Consider the following 18,849-nt stretch of genomic DNA (forward strand, 5'->3'; position numbering starts at 1 on the left):
ATCAATTCCTATATTATTCAAAATTTCGATAAGGCGATAAAGTGAGCTATTATCAGTGCTGCTCGACGCAATCAATGGAACTATCGGACAAATAGTATCGACCTATCGCTAAAAGTGAATAATAGCTGTGTCATCGATAGATCAACTTTTCAATGCTTTTTCGAGAAGTTTATAAGCAGAGATCAGGTTAGTATTGTTCAGAGAGTCAAAACTATAACTTAAAAGATGTCGGAAGAAACAAAGAAACTCGACCTGTCTGGCGACGGAGGTGTTCTCAAAGAAATACTTAAAGAGGGCACAGGCGACGAGACACCTTACACCGGCTGCAAGGTTTCACTTCACTATACCGGCAGACTTGTTGACGGCACCGAGTTTGATTCTAGCGTGGGTCGCAATGAGCCATTCGAATTCGAATTGGGCAAAGGTAAGAGCGAGGTGCAAGGATGAGCGCATTTTTCATTCAGCATAACTCATTGAATTGTTTGGCTTACCGAAGGACGCGTCATCAAGGCCTTTGACATGGGTGTCGCCACCATGAAGCTGGGCGAACGCTGTTTTCTAACATGTGCTCCCAACTACGCTTACGGGGCTGCTGGCAGCCCGCCAAGCATTCCACCAGACTCGACGCTTATATTTGAGGTATTTCTAGTGTAACGATATCAATTCGATTGAATAATATAATTTATATCCAATTTGTTTGCTTGCAGCTGGAAATGTTGGGCTGGAAAGGTGAAGATCTCAGTCCAAATCAAGATGGCAGCATTGAACGTACAATTCTCGAGCAAAGCGACAAAAAGCGAACTCCCAGTGACGGTGCATTTGTTAAAGGTTGGTCACTGCTTTCAGAATGTTGTGGTTAAATCATTTGCACATTTGCTTTTTCCAAATTTTAGCTCACATTTCTGGAAGCTTCGATGGTCGTGTGTTTGAGGAACGTGACGTGGAATTTGATTATGGCGAAGGCAGTGCCATTGGCATAATTGAAGGACTTGAACTTGCTATAGAAAAAATGAATGTTGGGGAAACATCCAAGTAATTAATAATTACTATATTTGTATGAATAATTTGCATTGCTAATACTCATCTATTTTTTCAAATTTTTAACAGAATCAAAATCCAACCAAAATATGCATTTGGCACCAAGGGGAATGACGCCTTTAAAATACCACCAAACTCAGTGGTTGAGTATACAGTGAAGCTAATTGATTGCGGCAAGGGCCTCGAGGAATGGAAGTTGAGCGACAGCGAGCGCGTGGCTGAGGCTAAGGTCTACAAGGAAAAGGGCACCAACTATTTCAAAAAAGAGAACTATGAGTTGGCCATTAAGATGTACAATAAATGCAAGAATCTGTTGCCCAGCATCAAGGACAACAGCAGCGAGGAGGTCAAGGCACTTAAAGTGGCCACACACAGCAACATTGCACTTTGCCATCAGAAGTGCAACGATCACTTCGAAGCCAAGACAGAGGTACTTATCGACAATTACTGAGTATATATGAGTCCATATATAAAAATGTTCGTTTCTATAGTGTAATGCAGTGCTGGAGCTGGATGAGAACAATGTAAAGGCTTTATATCGGCGCGGACAATGCAACTTGATTATAAATGAGCTCGAAGACGCATTGGCAGACTTTCAGAAAGTAAGCGTGAATTAGAAATTTGTATACTAGAGGATAGGCAATTAACTGTTTGCAACGAATTGCAGGTTATACAATTGGAGCCTGGTAACAAGGCTGCTGCCAATCATGTTGTTATTTGCAAGCAAAAGATAAAGCAAAACAAGGACAAAGAGAAGAAGTTGTATGCAAATATGTTTACCAAATTGGCGGCTGGCAGCAATGAGGTAGAGTACTCTGATGACTGAAGAATGTGAATATGAAAACTATTATTATTAATCGCTTCAACAGACGGAGCCACCACGCGAGACAGATGTGCTGGACAAGTGTGGTGAATGGTCAGAGGAGGATGCAAAACGTGAAGCTGATTTAACTTTGGAGCGAGAGAATGTTATTATGATTTAAATTTAAAAACAAATAGCAAAACACACTTTGCATCTCAATGCACTATTCTTTATAATACATAAATTTATCATTATTATATTATTACCTACTAAAACACTGTCTGAACGCTTCGATGCCCCAAATTATGAATTTGAAATTGTAATGAAAAAATACGTCTAGTGATTCTTAGATGTTTAATAAATACGATTACATTAGCATTGAAAATATTATCACAGTTTCTATCTATTGGGCGGGTTTTAAATTTTCTCGCGGCAACAACTTAAAATCTGGTTTCTTTTCCGTGTCCCGCAACCAAAGTGGTGAAGTCGGCACCTGGGATTTGATGTACTCGGATGCCTTGAAGCAGTAGCCAGAGCAGAACTTTTTACGCTCAGTTATATCGTACACCTTATTACGGATAGCGCAGATTTGATATTGTTTAGTAGGTACCCTGAAACATACGTAGGATATTAGTATCCAACCGAAAGGATTCCATTAATGCTTACTTTTCCACAGCAACATCGCAGAGTGGATATCCACACAGTTTGTTTATGTGTCTTTCCTCGACCACATCCGCATAGTTCTCTGGACCGATTTGTGTTAGCTGTGACAAAGTCAATTCATCTGTAAATATGGCTAACATTAATTTCATAAATATTTACCAGACTTAGAAACGTCTGTTCGTCAACTTGTTGTTCCAGAAGTGTGACAACTATCTGATGAGCTCTAGCCAATGCTGCTCGTTTTTTAACCACAGCTGCTATTAGTTGCTCTCTATAATAAACAATGTGTTTTTAGCGTTTGAAGACATCACAAAAATATAGAAATTACCGCAATTGTTGATTATTTGCTGTGCTCATCTTGTTTTTTTTTTTTTATTGCACATCCGATATCGGCAACAATTTAAAGTGACTGGTTCACTGTTTTCGTTGGAATAATTCCAAATGCGTGTAATCGATAACTTGTAGTTGTGAATGCTCATATCTAAAACCTAAAGCAAAACATCAACAACAAAAAGTGGACAATTATATATTGCGGCATCCACAAGCTTCAAATATTGCTCGTTCAAATGGTTTGCGATAAATGTGAGTCCAAATTGTCCAAAGTCTCGGCGCCGAATCCCTGGCGAACTAGCAATGCAGCGGCCGGTGGACGCAAAATCAATGAAAACAAAGCATTATCATCTTCCAAGGAGCGCTTCAATCCTCTAGGCAATACTCTAGCACCTTGCCGGTAAGTCCGCAAATCGTATGAATAATAATTTAATAACAATTATTTTCTGCTTGCAGCATATGCAGACAGAAGGTGCATCAAGTGGGCGCGCACTATTGCCAGGCGTGTGCATATAAAAAGGCAATTTGTGCAATGTGCGGCAAGAAAATTTTAAATACGAAAAACTACAAGCAGAGTGCGACATGAAGACGATCTGTCACGAATACATTTTATGTAAATAATGTCCGTTAACAGATATTTCAATATTTTAGCATAGCCTATGGTATACAATAAAATAGTTAAGTAGCTTAAGTATATTTGTAACTAAGGTCAACTTTCGGTTAGTGATGTCTTTTCGCGTTCCCGTCGTCGCTTGGCGCTTTGCACTGAACTAGAGTAGCTAAGCGCATCCTTGTCGAATTCCATAGGCATTATACCCAGATCGCCGCTGTAGCGATTTTTGGCCACTTGCAGATACTTTTTGCCTCGCACTGCGGTCAGTCGCTTGTCCTGTATGATTAGGACATTGTCCGCCTCCTGGGTGGCCTTTGCGGTGCCGAAGACCGAGCTCGTTGTCAGCTCATCCTCCTGTCGTTCTTTGCGTGGATGCATGACCAGCGTAACGTGCACATTATGTTTAGTGGCAAAGCCACGAAACGCCGCTATAATCGAATCCTGTTCCCAAAACTTGTCGCCGCGATACGACGAAATGCCCATCATAAACTGTAAATTATCAATGATCACGTGGGAAATGTCGTGCACGTACTGAGCATGTTCAATCGCCTCCAGCACTGGCTTGAGCGGCTGCTGACCATGAAAGGTCATAAAGTAGAGCGGCAAACGTTCAAACTCTGTGGCCCAATGATCAAACTCCTGTAGCTTATCATCCAGAGGATAGCCCACAAATTGACGCAACAATGTTGCTGCCAGACGTGTGTTGCGTATCTCGAAGGAGCCCCAGAGAGTGCTCACTCCCTGCATGGCCAGATCCAGCGAATATTCGCTGGTGAACGTCGTCTTGCCGCTGCCCGTCGGCCCAGTCAAAATGGTGAGCTCACCCTTGCGATGTCCTTTGAGCAGCTTGTTGAGCACCGGAAAGCGTTTCCACTTAACGCCATTCACCTTCTCGATGTTCTGCAGCTCACTGAGAATGTCGTTGCGCAGGGCATTGAATGTGGTGATCGCCTTGTGGCGCACCGGCGTCGCCTTGGCCAATATGTGGCGAATGTTGAGGCGCTTTTTCAGAGCTACGTGCGGCGCTGGCTCGGTTTCCGTGGGTCGTATTAAGAGGCACCGTTTCTCATCCATCTTTTGGGCAAAAGCGCTCGCCGCATCCCAACTGGGCGTCGCATCGTAGTGCAGCCAAAAGACTAGCTCCTTGAAGCGCTCCAGCCCCGGCAAGCACTCCTGCGGCAACTGCTGCATGGCATACGGCAAGCAGATAATGCAGTCTGAGAGGTATAAGGATATATTAGAGGTATATTCAACAACTGATTGTCAGGTCAACAATACGCACGAGTTTCAATGTTCTGCGTGGCCAGCACAATAAAGTCCAGAAGATTACTAACGAGCACGGCTTTAGTCTTGTTTCCGCTGCCGTGGATTAGCAGACCCGAACTGGAGCTGCATTGAAACGTCTGTTCGCTACGATCGCCCAGATGAAGAACCTTCTCGCCGACTATCTTATGCGACGCATTGCGTAGCCTGAAGTGCAGCAGCTTTTGCTCGGGTTCAAATTGCGCTCCAATGGCATTCAGCTGCGCCTCCTTTAGGCCCTTCAAGCCAAGCGCTTCGCAAGCGTCGGCTGTGACGCTTATCAGATTCGGAAAGCGCGTAGCATATTCCAACGATTTTTCGGGCAGGCGCCGAAAGCCAGATGGTGGTACTGTCTGATAAGCCTCCAGGGCATACGTAAGTGAAACTTTTACATCACAGTTTGGGCAAATGAAGGCGCCTTCAAAAATATTATAATTATTATACATACATACATACAAGTATTATTGCACATAAAATATCTTTCAACCTACCAGTTCTTTTGTTTACATAAGCCAATGGACCCTGTGAGCGGGAAGCCGTTGCTGTTGTTGCTGTTGCTCTTGCAGCAGCCGGCAACCGTTCGCATAGCCGGCAATCGACTTGCAGGCACGTGTGTCCATCTCGATTGTAAACGTTTAGTTGTCGCAGTTGTTTTTTAAAATCTAAATACTCTTTGGTATTGAAAGCATATTCCTCTTGCTCAGCTTTAGTTGCATAATGTTGTTCCGAAAGTAGGCATCGGGTTTTATTTACGCGCAACAGCCGCAATGGTTTAATTAAACCAGCGAGTCTCATGGCACAGGGTAACTCGTGTGCGCTGTTTCAATACAGGGTGAACTCGTATATATATTTTTTTAATGGCGCTCAATTCAAATTATATAAACGTATCTTGAATTTACATAATAGTTCCAGCTGTGATAAAAATAATTAATTTACCTGTTGATATTTATTCACTAAGTCAGCATGTTACCAAGTTTGTTTTCATTTAGTGCCCAGTCGCACTACTTTTATGACCGTAGCTCTATGTATATGTACATATATATATTAAACATACATAAATCCCAAAAACCAAGAGCAGATGCGTGAAACTACGTAGACGATCATTCTGAATATTGAAGACTGCTTAATTTGTACATCAATTAATTTTACATTAAAGAAAACACACAAGTATTGTAATTGTTTAAATCATTTTATTGAGACAATTATTTCTATTATCAATACAATCAATAAGGGCCCTTCCTTTCCACTCTGGCGCGAAATTCTGAAATTTAAAGACAAATATTTGGTGTTAGAAGTATGGTCTACATAAATACAATATTAATATAAACGGATTGAATCAGTCGCCTAAGGCCATCTTTAAGCAAATGCTTTCTGGTGGAAACCGCAAAAGGTAATTGAAATAATCATCATTTAATGGAGATATATATATTCTTATATATAAATATAAAACACGTGGATCTAAAAAGTTGGGATATTTACCTTGCACCATGTAAGATAATTCGTCTTCAATATAACCTCATTTAGGTCATCAAATCTGCAAATAGAGAAATTTAAAACATATTTAATATACATTGCACAAATAAAATCACGTTAAAGTTCTTTACATGTATCAGTTTATACAAATCTACATGATTTAACTCAGAACAGGTCTGTGTTTAAAATCATCACTTTCATACAAGAATCTATATTTTATCGAATGCTTACCATGTCCGCAACCTTTTTATGCATTTTTACGTCCAATAAAATGGAAGCTTGCCTGGCATGTCGCCATCTTGTTTTTGCAGTCGACGAATTTTTTCAAGTCAACGTGCCTGTAATTTACATTAAAATTAATTATTAAAAAATCTGCAAATTGGCTTAACTTAGATTCTGTTTAATTTCAGTTTACAACGAGTTCCACATGAGTCTTACTCAGTACAGGTCTATGTATGGTCATCATGGTTATATTACAAAATTTGCAAACTAATTCTTACCTATCATATTATGTATTTTCAATCCGCATTATATGATGATGTTTTCAACCCTGTAATACCAACAAATTTAACTTGCATTAGTTTTCAAATGTAGACTATGCATAAATCACATTTTAATGAAAGTGTGCCATCAGATTGCCGATTCATCTTTAAATGAACAAATATTGTACGATATTACATTGAAAAATACAACGTCAAATCGAGAAAATGTCCCTTCAGTCTCGTCATCAGTCTCATCATTTGTGGCAGAATACATTTATACTTAATATTTTCCACTTTTAATAAACTTTCTTTATAAAACTCACCATCTTTCCACAAAGTTTTCAACGCAAATGAAAGCCTGAAGCACGTGGCCTAACCAAGAAAATTCTGACTGATTTCACTATCGATGTTGAGAACATATATGGTTGCCTATCGATATTTATCAATGCAATAATGATTTGAAGTTGTACCCCAAATCGATTGCAACTCTTAGCAAACAGCTGGGCGCTGGAACAACAAATAATAAACACGTGCGATCATACTGCATTTTAGTTTACCTTTTATTTAGCTACTACAAATATATAATGGTAAATATAACGGCATGTAGCCTGAACTGATCTTCGTTAAATATACGTTCACTTTAAACACACAGGGTAAGCAAAAGAAGACCAAAAAAATACAGAAGCAGCGAAATGCACAACTAAAGCGGCTGATGAAGCCAACCGATTCCCGGATTAAAGAGCAAGTGCGTCAAAAACGCAAGAAAGAAGCCGATCCCTATGAGATAAAAGTGCATGAAGCCACGCAACAGAGCTCAGCCCTCTTCTTCCAGTACAACACACAGCTGGGGCCACCCTATCATATCGTGCTCGACACGAATTTCATCAATTTTAGCATTAAGAACAAACTGGATATAGTGCAGTGCATGATGGATTGTCTATACGCCAAGTGTATACCGTATATATCCGACTGCGTGCGCGCTGAGTTGGAAAAGCTGGGCAACAAATACAAACTAGCCCTGCGAATTATATCGGATCCCCGCTTCGAGCGCTTACCTTGCTTACATAAAGGCACTTACGCCGACGACTGCCTGGTGGAACGAGTGCGTCAGCACAAGTGTTATATTGTGGCCACAAATGACAAGGACTTGAAGAATCGCATACGCAAGATACCAGGAGTGCCCATCATGTATGTCGCCGCACACAAGTACGCCATTGAGCGTATGCCCGAAGCGTACGGTGTGAAGGCTTAATTTAAACTTAGATTAAGTGTGCAAGATTCTTTTGTACTATCTTTAATAAATAAATATGTTAAGTGCTAAGAAAAGCTACACATGCTAAAATATGAAGAAAATATAAATCATACTTCATAATGTTCACTAATCCCAAACCCTTTTAAAGCATCATGGTCCAGCCTTCGCAGGCAAATTTATGACAAACCCACAAATATAACAAAAACTGTAAATTGTTTGACTGTTTTCGTTTATTCAAAAACTCTGGTTCGCAATGACCTTAGGCATCAGCGTGCAAGCGTGCCGTTGGCTTAGACAGGAAGTCGGAGTATGCCTGGTAGGGAGTGGAGCCCAGAGGCATTTCCTTCCACAAGTCTGGAGTCAGGTAGGCGTACGTCTTGGCAATAGCAGCATAGGTAGCCTTGGCGAAGTTACCCAAGGTACCAGTGGAGCCACGGGCGGAGGTATAGCAATCCTCAATACCAGCCATGGTCAACAGCTTCTTGGGCACGGGAGCCGACACAATGCCGGTACCACGGGGCGCTGGGATCAGACGCACCGAAACGGAGCCGCACTTGCCAGTAACTTTGCAGGGCACTGTATGGGGCTTGCCGATCTTGTTGCCCCAGTAGCCACGGCGTACGGGCACAACGGAGAGCTTGGCAAGGATTATGGCTCCACGGATAGCGGTTGCAACTTCCTTGCTGCACTTAACACCCAGACCAATGTGGCCGTTGTTATCGCCAATGGCAACAAAGGCCTTGAAACGGGTGCGCTGACCAGCACGCGTCTGCTTCTGGACGGGCATGATCTTGAGGACCTCGTCGCGCAGCGATGAGCCCAGGAAGAAATCGATGATCTCAAACTCTTTAATGGGAAGCGAGTACAGGTAGATCTCCTCCAAAGACTTGATCTTGCCTTCGCGCACCAGGCGACCTAGTTTGGTCACTGGAACCCATTCCTTGGAGTCTTCCTTGCCACCACGGCCGCGTGCGCCGCGTCCACGACCACGACCACGTCCACCACGACCACCGCGAGAGCCAAATCCACCTCGGAATCCACTACGGGCTGGAGCTGCGTCCGCCATTCTGCAATTCCATACAAAATAATCACCATTAGTATATTTTAGGTTAAGAACGACGAACGCATAAAATCGATATTTTGTTTTCGAGTGCTTGAATCAGACACCTAAGGCCATCTTTAAGCGAATTAACGCTTTCTGGTGGAAACCGCAAAAGGTAATTAAGATAATCATCATTTAAGCACTTAAAAATATGTTTAATTCTAGAAATGCGCTTGCACTGCCGCCATTTTGAAACACGTGGTAAAGCGCACTTCTAGCAATACTTTTTAATTGTTTTCTAGTTCATTTTATGCCATATAAAACGTAACAGTTTAAATTATGAGAGTATATTTTGTAAGTTTTAATTATTGATGAAAATGTCTCAGCATATTTCAACTATTTAATTTAAAAATTAACCTACTTGTAGTTGTATCAACTTTATGGGGTGAAGACAAAAACCAAATGAACGAGATATTGCCATCGTAGCTCGCGCGAGCCCATCGATAAGGTTCAATAATCGATATATTTTATGCAGAAGGTCTATCGATGCCTACTCGCTCACACAGGCAATTAAACGACTCGTTACTTTTAAATCCATATATATCGTTTTTTAAAACTTCAAAATCACCAATTCATCGAATTATGATTTACTTGACTTATGTATTTATACATTAATGCTCTGTTATAATAAGGACTAAAGTTCACATTTAAAGCCAATTGCCTGATACGACTTGTGTATATATGTTTTCAGTTCTATGCGCATGGGTAGAATATGTTTGGCTTTGCGTCTGCGTCGTTTAATGTGAAATGGGATCTGCGCACTCAGCAAGTTTATAAAATAAACAAGTATTTTGTTGTTTGTTTGCATGTATCTCTACGTTCATTATTACGCCTTACAGTTTGCGTGGACATTTCAAACTTGAAAGTCTGGGAAACTCTGCTTGAAATAATATTAAGATCTGTTTAAAAAATTTTACTGAAAAATAGTGCAAAGTAAACTAATTATATTATTGAATATAAATAATAAAATTCTTAACAATATGCAGTCGGGTACTCTGAAAAATCCCAACGGAAAATTGCCTTCTAGTAAACTCGAAGTAAATTCTGGTGCCATGAGACAAAAGCAAGGTGAATTTGTTAATGAGCTGCGGAAAAATTCCGAGCAGACTATAAAGTATACTTACGAAGAGAAAAGAAAAGCTAGCAGTATATTAAAGCATCAAAGGACTAGCAATATAACCAACCCATCGGCTGCCTGGCTGAAGAAACTTGAATGGGCGAATACGGTGTTTCCGAATTTTGGGCAGCAAGTCCAGAGGACTAAGCGACAGCATTCACAAGATGTGTCAGGACCGTCTGTTAAGCATGCCAAGCTGCCGCCAACCAAATCCCTCTTTGAGATGACCAAGGATAGCATACTAATCGGCGTATTTGACCGGGGCCACGCTGAAGGCAGAATTCCGAGACGATATTGGAAATGGATCGAAGCTGCCTTAGCAGATAAGTGCTTTGACCTGCTCGTCGAGTCAGAGTCGGGTCCACCACCTAGCTGCAAGGATGTCGGCTGGTATCAAGGCAACGTGAAAATCATATCATGCGATAGTCAACGATCTGTGGAACTCTACAAGAAGGCGGTTGCAAACGTTGGGGAGGTCTATCCTGGAGCTCAGCTGGTTGCCGTCGATTGGAGTGAGGTGCCGAGCAGACCGCGAGCTCGAGTCTGGATACCTGCGACGATAAAGGAGCCGGAACGCATTCTGAAAATGCTGCAACTATGCAATCCGCAGCTGCCAACTCACGATTGGAAAGTGGTCAAAGTGGAGGCGAACGAAGGAGCCGCAAATCAGGTGGTTCTAGTGTTGAACAAGGAATCATTGGCACCTTTAGAGGCTTCCAACGGCGAACTAAATTTTGGCTTCAGCTCGGTGGTCGTTAAGGTCTATAAATCAGACGTGACTCCTGGTAAGATGACCAATGAACAGCATATCGAAACTTCTGAAGCCGAACTCGATGGCTATATGTCGGATACATCTACACTAACACGAGGATTACAAGCACTGTCCTACGACGATCATGACGATGATGATGATGATGACAATGATGATTCCCATTTGGTTTGGGACTAGGTTGAACACGACGAAGCACCAGGACTTGGTCCAGGACCTTGAAAAGTAGCTGCAGCGCCTTATCTACAGTTCTATTTCACATATCTCCTCAAATTTGAGGTATTATTCATCATTTATCAAAGTATCATTCATATTTCTATATTTTAATAGAAAAACTGTTTTCCTTAAATATACTTACTTATTTTTGCATCCCTTTTAACAAGATTTGTTTTTGACTAGCGTATTGTTTATTACACATAAATAATATGGATTTCACATAGTATAAATTGAGCCTTATATAAGCAGAATGAAGTATTCTACTAGAGGTTGGTTGACATGGGAAGGGGAGGGGCTGGATGGTTTAAGGTTAAATGAGCTTGGTCCACTATTACCGTTTCCGTTTTCGGTTGCCAGCCTAAGACTTGACAGCTGTATAAATATGCGTATACTATATAACTATAATGCCTGGGTTAGTCATCTAGCTACGGATTCAAAAATAAATATTGCTTATGGACTATGATGTACTGCTGTAGTACGATAAATAGTTGCGTGTTGCACGAGGACTGGGCCTAAATGCAATTCGACCACAATAATAATGTCTGTTTACATATTGCAATTGCAAATTGCGCCCGATTCTCAATCTCTGTTCAATTAAGTGTTGGTGTGGGTGTAATAGAGCACCGAGTTTCCGGGCAGCTGCCAATGCGAAGCCTTCAGCTCAATCAGCTGCAACAGGGTGCGCCGTATGGCAGCCGCAGCATCGCCGGCATTGAGGAACGCATCGCGCACCACGGACATCAGTTGCTCCAACTGCTGCGGCAGCTGCTGCTCCATATCCTGACCAATGCAGGTCAGTACATAGAATAAGGACTCAATCTATAAAATCAAAAAGTATGAGTCGATTAGTTTTAGTATAATTTAATTAGTACGTTAATTTGATTTGTGATCTAATTCAGCAGCTCATGAATTGTTGTATTTAATTTGAGTAACTCAAATTAACGATCATTTAACAAATTGTTCATGAATGATTCGATAACTGAGCAAGGAACTTCGTTCATGACCAACTTGAATCGAATCGCTCACTGATCACTAAATTAGTTCAGCAATTCATTGTTATCGAACTTATTAGGAATAGTTGCTGTATTTACCTCGGACAGCGAGCGCACAGGTGGGCGCACACAATCCTCACAGCATTTGGAGAGCAAACTGAGCAGCACTAGAGGTGGCGGCGTACCCTCGCTGTGAGTGCGCAACTGGAGCTGGCGGCGTTTCAGCTGGCAAAACATTTCCGTAAGAAATGCCATGAAAGCCGTAAAACGAACCCGCGATGGCGACTTCATGCCCTGGATGGCAAACAGTAGCTGTTGGAGAGAATAATCCAAATGAATTTGCAGTTGTAATTGCACTAGAAGATCCAATGGGATTGCTTACCTTTTCGCGCTCCTGATACCACTGACGGCACGTGTTGAGCAACGCCTCCAGAAAAGTCTCCTTTTGCTCCTTGGCGATAATATTCAAGCAGAGCCGCGAAATCGGCAAAGCGAATCGTCGACTCTCAACGGCGCGTTTAATAAACTGCGACGTTAGCTCCATGAGGCAGCGTGAATTCAATTTGTTTGGATCCTCCAGAGCCGTTTCGATCAGCTGCTGTATTTCCGGAGTAAACTGCCCAATGTCAGCCACCTCGTTGCCCAGGCCCAAGCCCAAGCCGGCCATGCCACGAGTCAGTGCATCAGCCGACGACAGCGACTTGGAGCGCTGCAGCGCAGTGCCATTTAGATAGGGATCCATGCCATTTATTTGATACGCTTGATGTCCATTGTTGTAGTACTGAGTTTGCTGTCCCGACTTCTGAGCTCTGGGCTCCGGAGCAAACTTTACTCGGTTTGTCGACTGCACGAAGAGAAAATTGTATACGCATTAAAAGGGGAACAATGAGGATTCGAAACAGAGCTTGATATCTGTTCGTTCGTATTCAAATTATTTCCGATTTGATAATAATTTATATTTACATGCAGTATGTTGCCACTGGATGGTGAATTCATGAGCGGAATCTGTCCGCCCATGGGACTGATGGGATGCGTGACCAAGATGGAACGATGGTGGCCACCCTTGAGACTGTTCATGGCCGGCATATTGCCCAGTGAGAGACCCGCTTGGCGCCTATTCAGGATCGCATTGTTGGCAGCTGCTGCATATTGTTGTTGCTGCTGCTGCTGCTGCAGGAGACTTGGTCCGCCAGCCATGGGAAAGATGAGGGACGAACTGGAAGAATGTTGTAGATTGTGGTTTAGCTCTGTAAGAAGACGGCAAGAGGGATAAAGCTTGGCATTAAAATTGTGTTGGCGTTACCGATTATTGTTAAGTGCCTCAGCCGGTGGCGTCGCACGTGAGTTGGTCGTCATTGTGAACTCCTGGGCATTTATGTTCAGTTTGTTCGAGACACCCGTACCACTACCACTGCCACCACCAACACCACCACCAGCACCATTGGCACCACCATCGCCGGCTAAATCGCCGCGTACATCTTCACAACGTAAAACATTGTTCATTGAATAAACATAAATACAGTTATGGGATGAGATTTTTGTTTTTTATTTTTTTTTATTTTTATTTTTTATTTATTTTTTTTTTGAGGAGGAGGGAGGGCAGGTAGATTTATTTATGAGATAGACATATATGAAAAGAAGAAGAGAGAAAACATAGACAAAATAAATATTGTTGTAATGGCATTTGAATTGTGTGAAACGCGATGATGACGTTAAAGTAGCCTTAAAAGCTTTTGAAGCATCTTGAAAGAAGAATTTAGCAGAGATTAATGAATTTTGATGTTATATTTTTTATTTTATTAAAGGAAAGCTTAGTTGCTCTGCTGTAATTTGAATGACAACGGCTGAGAGACCGACAGTACTTTGACGTTTATCATCACTGCAAATTAAAATTGGCAGCAACATGAAAGATCAGAAAATATGATTTTGTGTAATGCATTGAACTTTTTTAGAAATACAAATTAAAATAAAGAATATTAAATAAAAATAATATAAGTAATAAATTTCACTTTGATAAATGAAAATAACTAAAAATGTGATGATATCTATTATTATGTAATGCATGCTAAGCTTACAGGCGTTATAGATGACCCTATACTACATTATATTACTTACTTGGAGGTCTGTATATATCCATAGCTGGCTTGCCACGCATCTGTCCAGGCTGATTTCCAGGTACGTTGAACGCCAAGCTGCGCCGTTTGTTTATATTCTGAAAACAAATATGTGTGATTATGCAACTGTATAAATATTATAGCTGCAACTGTAGTTTGTGTAGCCAACCTGTTGATTGGAGGTGCGCACAAAACTGCGCTCTCTGGATATGACACCTGGTAATACGGGCTGAAAATCGGGCGACTTGCGCACCTTTCGAGCATCATTCTGTTGCTGTTGTTGTTGCTGATTATTATTAAATGTGGCTGGTGAGATTTCCACTTTTTCTGCCATTGCTGGTTCTGCTTCTGCTTCTGCTTCCGCTTTTGCTTTCTCTTATATGTTAATCTAATTGAAAACCCTAATCTTTGGTTTCTTTTTTCCGTTTCTTGTTCAAGTTTTGATATTATCTTGGATTATTTGCGTGTCCGTCTCTTAAACGATCGGAATACTTGAAATAAACTTTTCTACAAGTGTTTTTTCAATATTTGAGTAAAGTACATATCACAATTCTTGTTTTTCTTATCTCCTTTTTTTTTTTTGTTTTTTTGTTTTAATACAAATATCTAGACTTAATTTCCTTTCGTAGTCTTCTGCTGAAGACAAATAGTATTTATTCCTTTTATAAGTGGTCTGAAATAAAATAGAAAATAATATTAGAAACACAATTCGCGAATATTGGTTCAGGCTCTTTTATACTCAATATACTTTCATGCTCTCAATACCAAATAAATTTAAATTACTTAACAAATAGTTTAATTATCCAATACTGTCATGCTGGCATCATCTAAATTATAATCAGCAATCATTCAGCAAATTAATTAATTAAAGAAACACTTCTATTTTTATAGATTTTCAAACACTCAGCTAGAGCCTGATTCACTCGGCATGCATATTATAATAAATAAATAGCTGAGTGGGTCTGAAAACAAAAATCAAGTTTGTATCTTGGACAAAACAGTTTGGTGGAGTGCAGAAAGAGAAAAGCATAAACACTTTTTGCGCTGTTGATCGATCGATCTGCTATATACACACACAGACAGAACATCTATATATTTATATATAGATTTATGTACTTCATAGGTACATCCACAGCCACTTAACCGGCTCTGCGGCTGCGCGTAGGAGTGCATCTGGTTTCAAGACGGCGAACAGGGAGCGCAGTTCAAATCGAATGACATCAGCTTTAAGCAATTTTTTGTCTAATTTCTCAGCGCTTTAAAGTACCCATAAAGATGGCTATGTATGTGTGTGTATGCTTAAGCTATTTTCGTATTGCCGAAATGCACATACTCTATAATAAACAAATCAACACTATGACAGTCAGTTAAACAAACCGTCTAAATAATTAAAGCAAAATGATTCTTAAAACAAACAAAATCTATTATCAAATAAATTTTTACCATCAAATTTTATGAATTTGAATCAAAGTGAAATACTGATTAAGATGAAAAGTTTTACGCTAACTGTCAGCTAAAATACCAATTTCTAATCACGTTCTACGTGCTAGCAGATCAGGGAGTCAACAGTGCTGAGCCTGAAATCTTATGGCCCCAAAGGGCATACAAATTTTAACACTTATGCAGTTTAAAGTGTATTTATTCAAAATGTCTGTACGTATACATTTGTAGTATAGTTTTAGTCCATATAAGCAAACGTAGAGATGAACAGACGAACACTGTAAATAAGAGTGTTAGCCAATGTACTATTTTACCACATTAGCGAATATGTTCAAAATAGAAACTTATATGGAATGCAGTTTTTTCTTCTTGATACTCAATATAAATATAGATATTATATTTTAGACTATATTTATTTAATTGCTGATTTTTCGATTTTACATCTACAAAGAAAAATGTCATCACAATAATCGATATAAATAATAATTCATGAGTGTGCAGAGGGCGAATATTTTTACGTCAGCCTTAGAGGGGGGATTTTTTCTAGGACTTTGACTTGAGGTTAAGTATTAAATAAGCATAAGTTAACAAAGTAAAAACTTAAGTTGATTTCGCTATCATCATAATATAAATTCTACATTCTATTGTAAGGCCTTTAGTTAAGCTTAAAATCTCCATTGGAAGACGAGTAAGTATTAACTGAATATTATTTATTAATTTCAATTTTTCTTTATTCAAATCGCTTGCTCGGCTACTTGATTAATAGTTAAGTTTCTTATCCCGATATTTTAATGTTCAATAGAGAGCTTCTTTAAGCCTACCTTAAATTAATAAGATCCCAGTATTTAGTGATAAAAATGCTTACCTTTTAATGCAATATAAAATTGATCCAATATTATGTTTGGTTTTTCGTTTCTGTTCGCTTAGCTTCTTCTTTATTGTTTATCTCATCTTTCCTTCTGCTGCTATTTCGGTATATCTCTTTTCCGCTCGCTCGCTCGATCTCGCTTGCAGGTTCTTTAGATTACAAAATGTCGTTGTGGAGTTCGCGTAGTCTCGTCTTCGTCGTTGGGATTCGTATAGATATATGGTTTATATTCATTAAATATTTCCTTTCCTTAGCTACGCTCTTCGTGCGTCGTTTAATTATGCTCGGCACATAACATACGCTAATAATTATATACAAAAAATAACAACAAATTCTGAACTTTTTATGACTTTATTTAATTATAATTTGCAGTCAGGCAATATGAATGCCTTATAGACAACTATGAGTAAGTGAGTTCTGCGCTTAACTTTTTGGATCGTCGCATGCCGCACACAAATGTACACAGACACACACACACATACGCACGATCGCACTGATACAGTGGCGCAGAAACAATTGATGATTGTGTCTTGTTATTCTTCACAGTTGCTGCTGTTTTTTTTTTTTTTTTTCGTTTGTGTTGTTGTTGTTAGTGTTCGCGAGCAGCTGTTTACGATTTGAATGAGTCAATGAGCGAGGGGGTGGGTGTGTCGTGTGTATGAGAAAGAGAGAAAGAGAGAGAGACAGAGAGGCAGCTGTTGGTTAAGCATACGCACCGTTGACGCTGACGTCGTCGTCGTCGTCGTCGTTAGCTGCGCCTGCTTCTGCTTTGCGCTGTCTATTTTTGGTTTGTTGCTTTGCGCGGTTCTTTAGCTCGTTGTCAATTGTTGTTGTTGTTGTTGCTGTTATTATTGCTCTTCTCTGGCTTTATTTTAGGTTTGTTCGCGTAATTTTCGTTTATATTTTGTTTTTCGTTTTTTAGATCGCTCGCTAGTTTTCTTGGCTATTAGTCACACACACACACGCACACAAACATAGAGGCGTTGTGTATAATGCTTAACATATAAAATAAGCATAGAAATTAATTTATTTTTATGTTTGCTCTTTTTTTGCACGCGCATTTGTTTTTAACAAATTTGTATTTGCGAATTAGACACATGTGCCGCATACCTCAACTACATATATATACGTTTATCTATATGTATTTATATGTATATGTGCTCGTATGTATGCAGCTATACTCTGTACATAGACAGCATAGGAGCGTTTTCTATCTTCTTCCGTTTCCGCTATGCAGCCACAATATGACGTCGTCTTTAGCTGTTTAGCAGATTTTGGAAGATATTGAAACACATCTATTATTTATTTTGTATTTTTTGGGACTAACTATTTGTATTTGGACCAATATGATTTCCGTTTGGCGAGCGGCTCGGCTATTTATAAATATAAATCGGCCAAATACAAAAAAGAATCTTATGTATGTACACAACAATATGAATCACATAATAGCAAAGAGACTCATTAGAATAGAATAGAATACAAATTTACAAAACTTTGCTGCACATTCACAACTAAATACATAAGGTGCATGCACATACATACATATGTATGTATATAAATATATATGTATATCTATACATATATGTATATTTTTTTTTCACATAGAACTTTCGATTTTTTTTAATGCTAATTTTGTTCGTTTACTTTATATTATTTTAATATTCGCACTTTTGTCGAGATGTATGTAGTATAGTAGTATATATATAATATACACATATATATGGTAGGTAATGTGAGTATCGTTCGGTTTGCTACGCTTGACGCAGGGTTTTGTGTTCTCTGTGCTACAAAATCAGCGTTTAAACTTAAAAATTAAATCATCGGCGCGAGCGATCAGTTAAAGACTGAAAACCTGATGAATCGCCGCCACTACGAAAAGCTTCCACAACACTAAACAGACAGACAGAGAGAGCGAGAGAGAGGGAGAGCGAAAGTATCGCCCTGCATGTGATCACCAACCACAGTGATGAGAGCGGCCATTGAGAGCGGGAGCGAGCGAGAGGGCCCGAGTGACGTTCGCTCTTTTGAGGGTTGTCGAGTTTAATTTGTTGAACTCGAATGATTCAAAGATAGCCGCGCCTATATTAACTTTATTATATATGTAAGAGCTTCAATTGTTGAACAATAATTTAATTCTTGAAAGTGGTTATATATTAAAATAAATGGAGTCTATTTATCCGTGGAAAAGGTAGCGTTTTCAGAAAATCTTGAGGAAATAGCGATTTTAATATATTCAATTTCATTTTGATTGACTTTAAATACATTTCAAAAATTGT

General features: G+C 39.8%; 8 protein-coding genes, 1 long non-coding RNA gene and 1 other non-coding gene across 14 annotated transcripts; 4 read left to right on the top strand and 6 right to left on the bottom strand.

The window, feature by feature from the left end:
- The first annotated feature begins 122 nt into the window (after positions 1-122).
- LOC6577096 (FK506-binding protein 59) lies at positions 123-2,225 on the top strand. The gene is made up of 8 exons (XM_002003032.4): positions 123-424; positions 497-639; positions 708-828; positions 894-1,032; positions 1,108-1,468; positions 1,530-1,640; positions 1,706-1,843; positions 1,908-2,225. The coding sequence occupies exons 1-8, from the start codon at positions 226-228 to the stop codon at positions 2,019-2,021; spliced, it is 1,326 nt and encodes a 441-aa protein (XP_002003068.1). The 5' UTR covers positions 123-225; the 3' UTR covers positions 2,022-2,225.
- LOC6577097 (putative RNA polymerase II subunit B1 CTD phosphatase RPAP2 homolog) lies at positions 2,178-2,940 on the bottom strand. The gene is made up of 4 exons (XM_002003033.4): positions 2,832-2,940; positions 2,663-2,774; positions 2,507-2,604; positions 2,178-2,451 (listed from the first exon to the last, which is right to left on the bottom strand). Exons 1-4 carry the CDS (start codon positions 2,858-2,860, stop codon positions 2,244-2,246), a joined length of 447 nt encoding a protein of 148 aa, XP_002003069.1. The 5' UTR covers positions 2,861-2,940; the 3' UTR covers positions 2,178-2,243.
- A 28-nt stretch (positions 2,941-2,968) lies between these two features.
- LOC6577098 (cysteine-rich PDZ-binding protein) lies at positions 2,969-3,524 on the top strand. The gene is made up of 2 exons (XM_002003034.4): positions 2,969-3,233; positions 3,290-3,524. Exons 1-2 carry the CDS (start codon positions 3,070-3,072, stop codon positions 3,417-3,419), a joined length of 294 nt encoding a protein of 97 aa, XP_002003070.1. The 5' UTR covers positions 2,969-3,069; the 3' UTR covers positions 3,420-3,524.
- On the bottom strand, positions 3,427-5,572 carry LOC6577099 (twinkle protein, mitochondrial). Its single transcript, XM_002003035.4, has 3 exons — positions 5,240-5,572; positions 4,729-5,166; positions 3,427-4,663 (listed from the first exon to the last, which is right to left on the bottom strand). Exons 1-3 carry the CDS (start codon positions 5,541-5,543, stop codon positions 3,543-3,545), a joined length of 1,863 nt encoding a protein of 620 aa, XP_002003071.1. The 5' UTR covers positions 5,544-5,572; the 3' UTR covers positions 3,427-3,542.
- A 346-nt stretch (positions 5,573-5,918) lies between these two features.
- On the bottom strand, positions 5,919-7,115 carry LOC26528179. 3 transcript variants are annotated; one of them, XR_001449442.3, is made up of 5 exons: positions 7,027-7,115; positions 6,722-6,771; positions 6,453-6,559; positions 6,228-6,282; positions 5,919-6,009 (listed from the first exon to the last, which is right to left on the bottom strand). It is a non-coding gene; the product is annotated as an uncharacterized LOC26528179 (long non-coding RNA). The 3 variants fall into 3 exon arrangements; XR_006357062.1 differs by lacking the exon at positions 7,027-7,115 and adding an exon at positions 6,900-6,918; XR_001449441.3 differs by lacking the exon at positions 6,722-6,771 and having other exon boundaries at positions 7,027-7,104.
- LOC6577101 lies at positions 6,850-6,966 on the bottom strand. Its single transcript, XR_047556.1, has one exon. It is a non-coding gene; the product is annotated as a small nucleolar RNA Z5 (small nucleolar RNA).
- A 31-nt stretch (positions 7,116-7,146) lies between the features above and the next one.
- Positions 7,147-8,085, top strand: LOC6577102 (rRNA-processing protein FCF1 homolog). Its single transcript, XM_002003036.4, has 2 exons — positions 7,147-7,290; positions 7,356-8,085. Exons 1-2 carry the CDS (start codon positions 7,288-7,290, stop codon positions 7,953-7,955), a joined length of 603 nt encoding a protein of 200 aa, XP_002003072.1. The 5' UTR covers positions 7,147-7,287; the 3' UTR covers positions 7,956-8,085.
- An 82-nt stretch (positions 8,086-8,167) lies between these two features.
- Positions 8,168-9,520, bottom strand: LOC6577103 (40S ribosomal protein S2). Its single transcript, XM_002003037.4, has 2 exons — positions 9,419-9,520; positions 8,168-9,022 (listed from the first exon to the last, which is right to left on the bottom strand). The coding sequence occupies exon 2, from the start codon at positions 9,019-9,021 to the stop codon at positions 8,215-8,217; it is 807 nt and encodes a 268-aa protein (XP_002003073.1). The 5' UTR covers position 9,022; positions 9,419-9,520; the 3' UTR covers positions 8,168-8,214.
- A 517-nt stretch (positions 9,521-10,037) lies between these two features.
- LOC122757305 lies at positions 10,038-11,123 on the top strand. The gene has a single exon (XM_044009127.1). The coding sequence runs from the start codon at positions 10,038-10,040 to the stop codon at positions 11,121-11,123; it is 1,086 nt and encodes a 361-aa protein (XP_043865062.1).
- A 204-nt stretch (positions 11,124-11,327) lies between these two features.
- Positions 11,328-18,421, bottom strand: LOC6577106. 3 transcript variants are annotated; one of them, XM_015165496.3, is made up of 10 exons: positions 18,242-18,421; positions 17,290-17,568; positions 16,571-16,874; positions 14,435-14,938; positions 14,267-14,363; positions 13,455-13,629; positions 13,115-13,367; positions 12,534-12,995; positions 12,251-12,463; positions 11,328-11,978 (listed from the first exon to the last, which is right to left on the bottom strand). In XM_015165496.3, exons 4-10 carry the CDS (start codon positions 14,597-14,599, stop codon positions 11,754-11,756), a joined length of 1,590 nt encoding a protein of 529 aa, XP_015020982.1. In that variant the 5' UTR covers positions 14,600-14,938; positions 16,571-16,874; positions 17,290-17,568; positions 18,242-18,421; the 3' UTR covers positions 11,328-11,753. The 3 variants fall into 3 exon arrangements, with proteins under 3 accessions (XP_015020982.1, XP_002003075.1, XP_032585336.1); XM_002003039.4 differs by having other exon boundaries at positions 18,218-18,421; XM_032729445.2 differs by lacking the exon at positions 13,455-13,629 and having other exon boundaries at positions 13,115-13,398; positions 18,242-18,420.
- Between the last annotated feature and the right edge of the window lie 428 nt (positions 18,422-18,849).

Source organism: Drosophila mojavensis, unplaced genomic scaffold (assembly GCF_018153725.1).
Source record: "Drosophila mojavensis isolate 15081-1352.22 unplaced genomic scaffold, ASM1815372v1 contig_36, whole genome shotgun sequence".
Classification (NCBI taxonomy): domain Eukaryota; kingdom Metazoa; phylum Arthropoda; class Insecta; order Diptera; family Drosophilidae; genus Drosophila; species Drosophila mojavensis.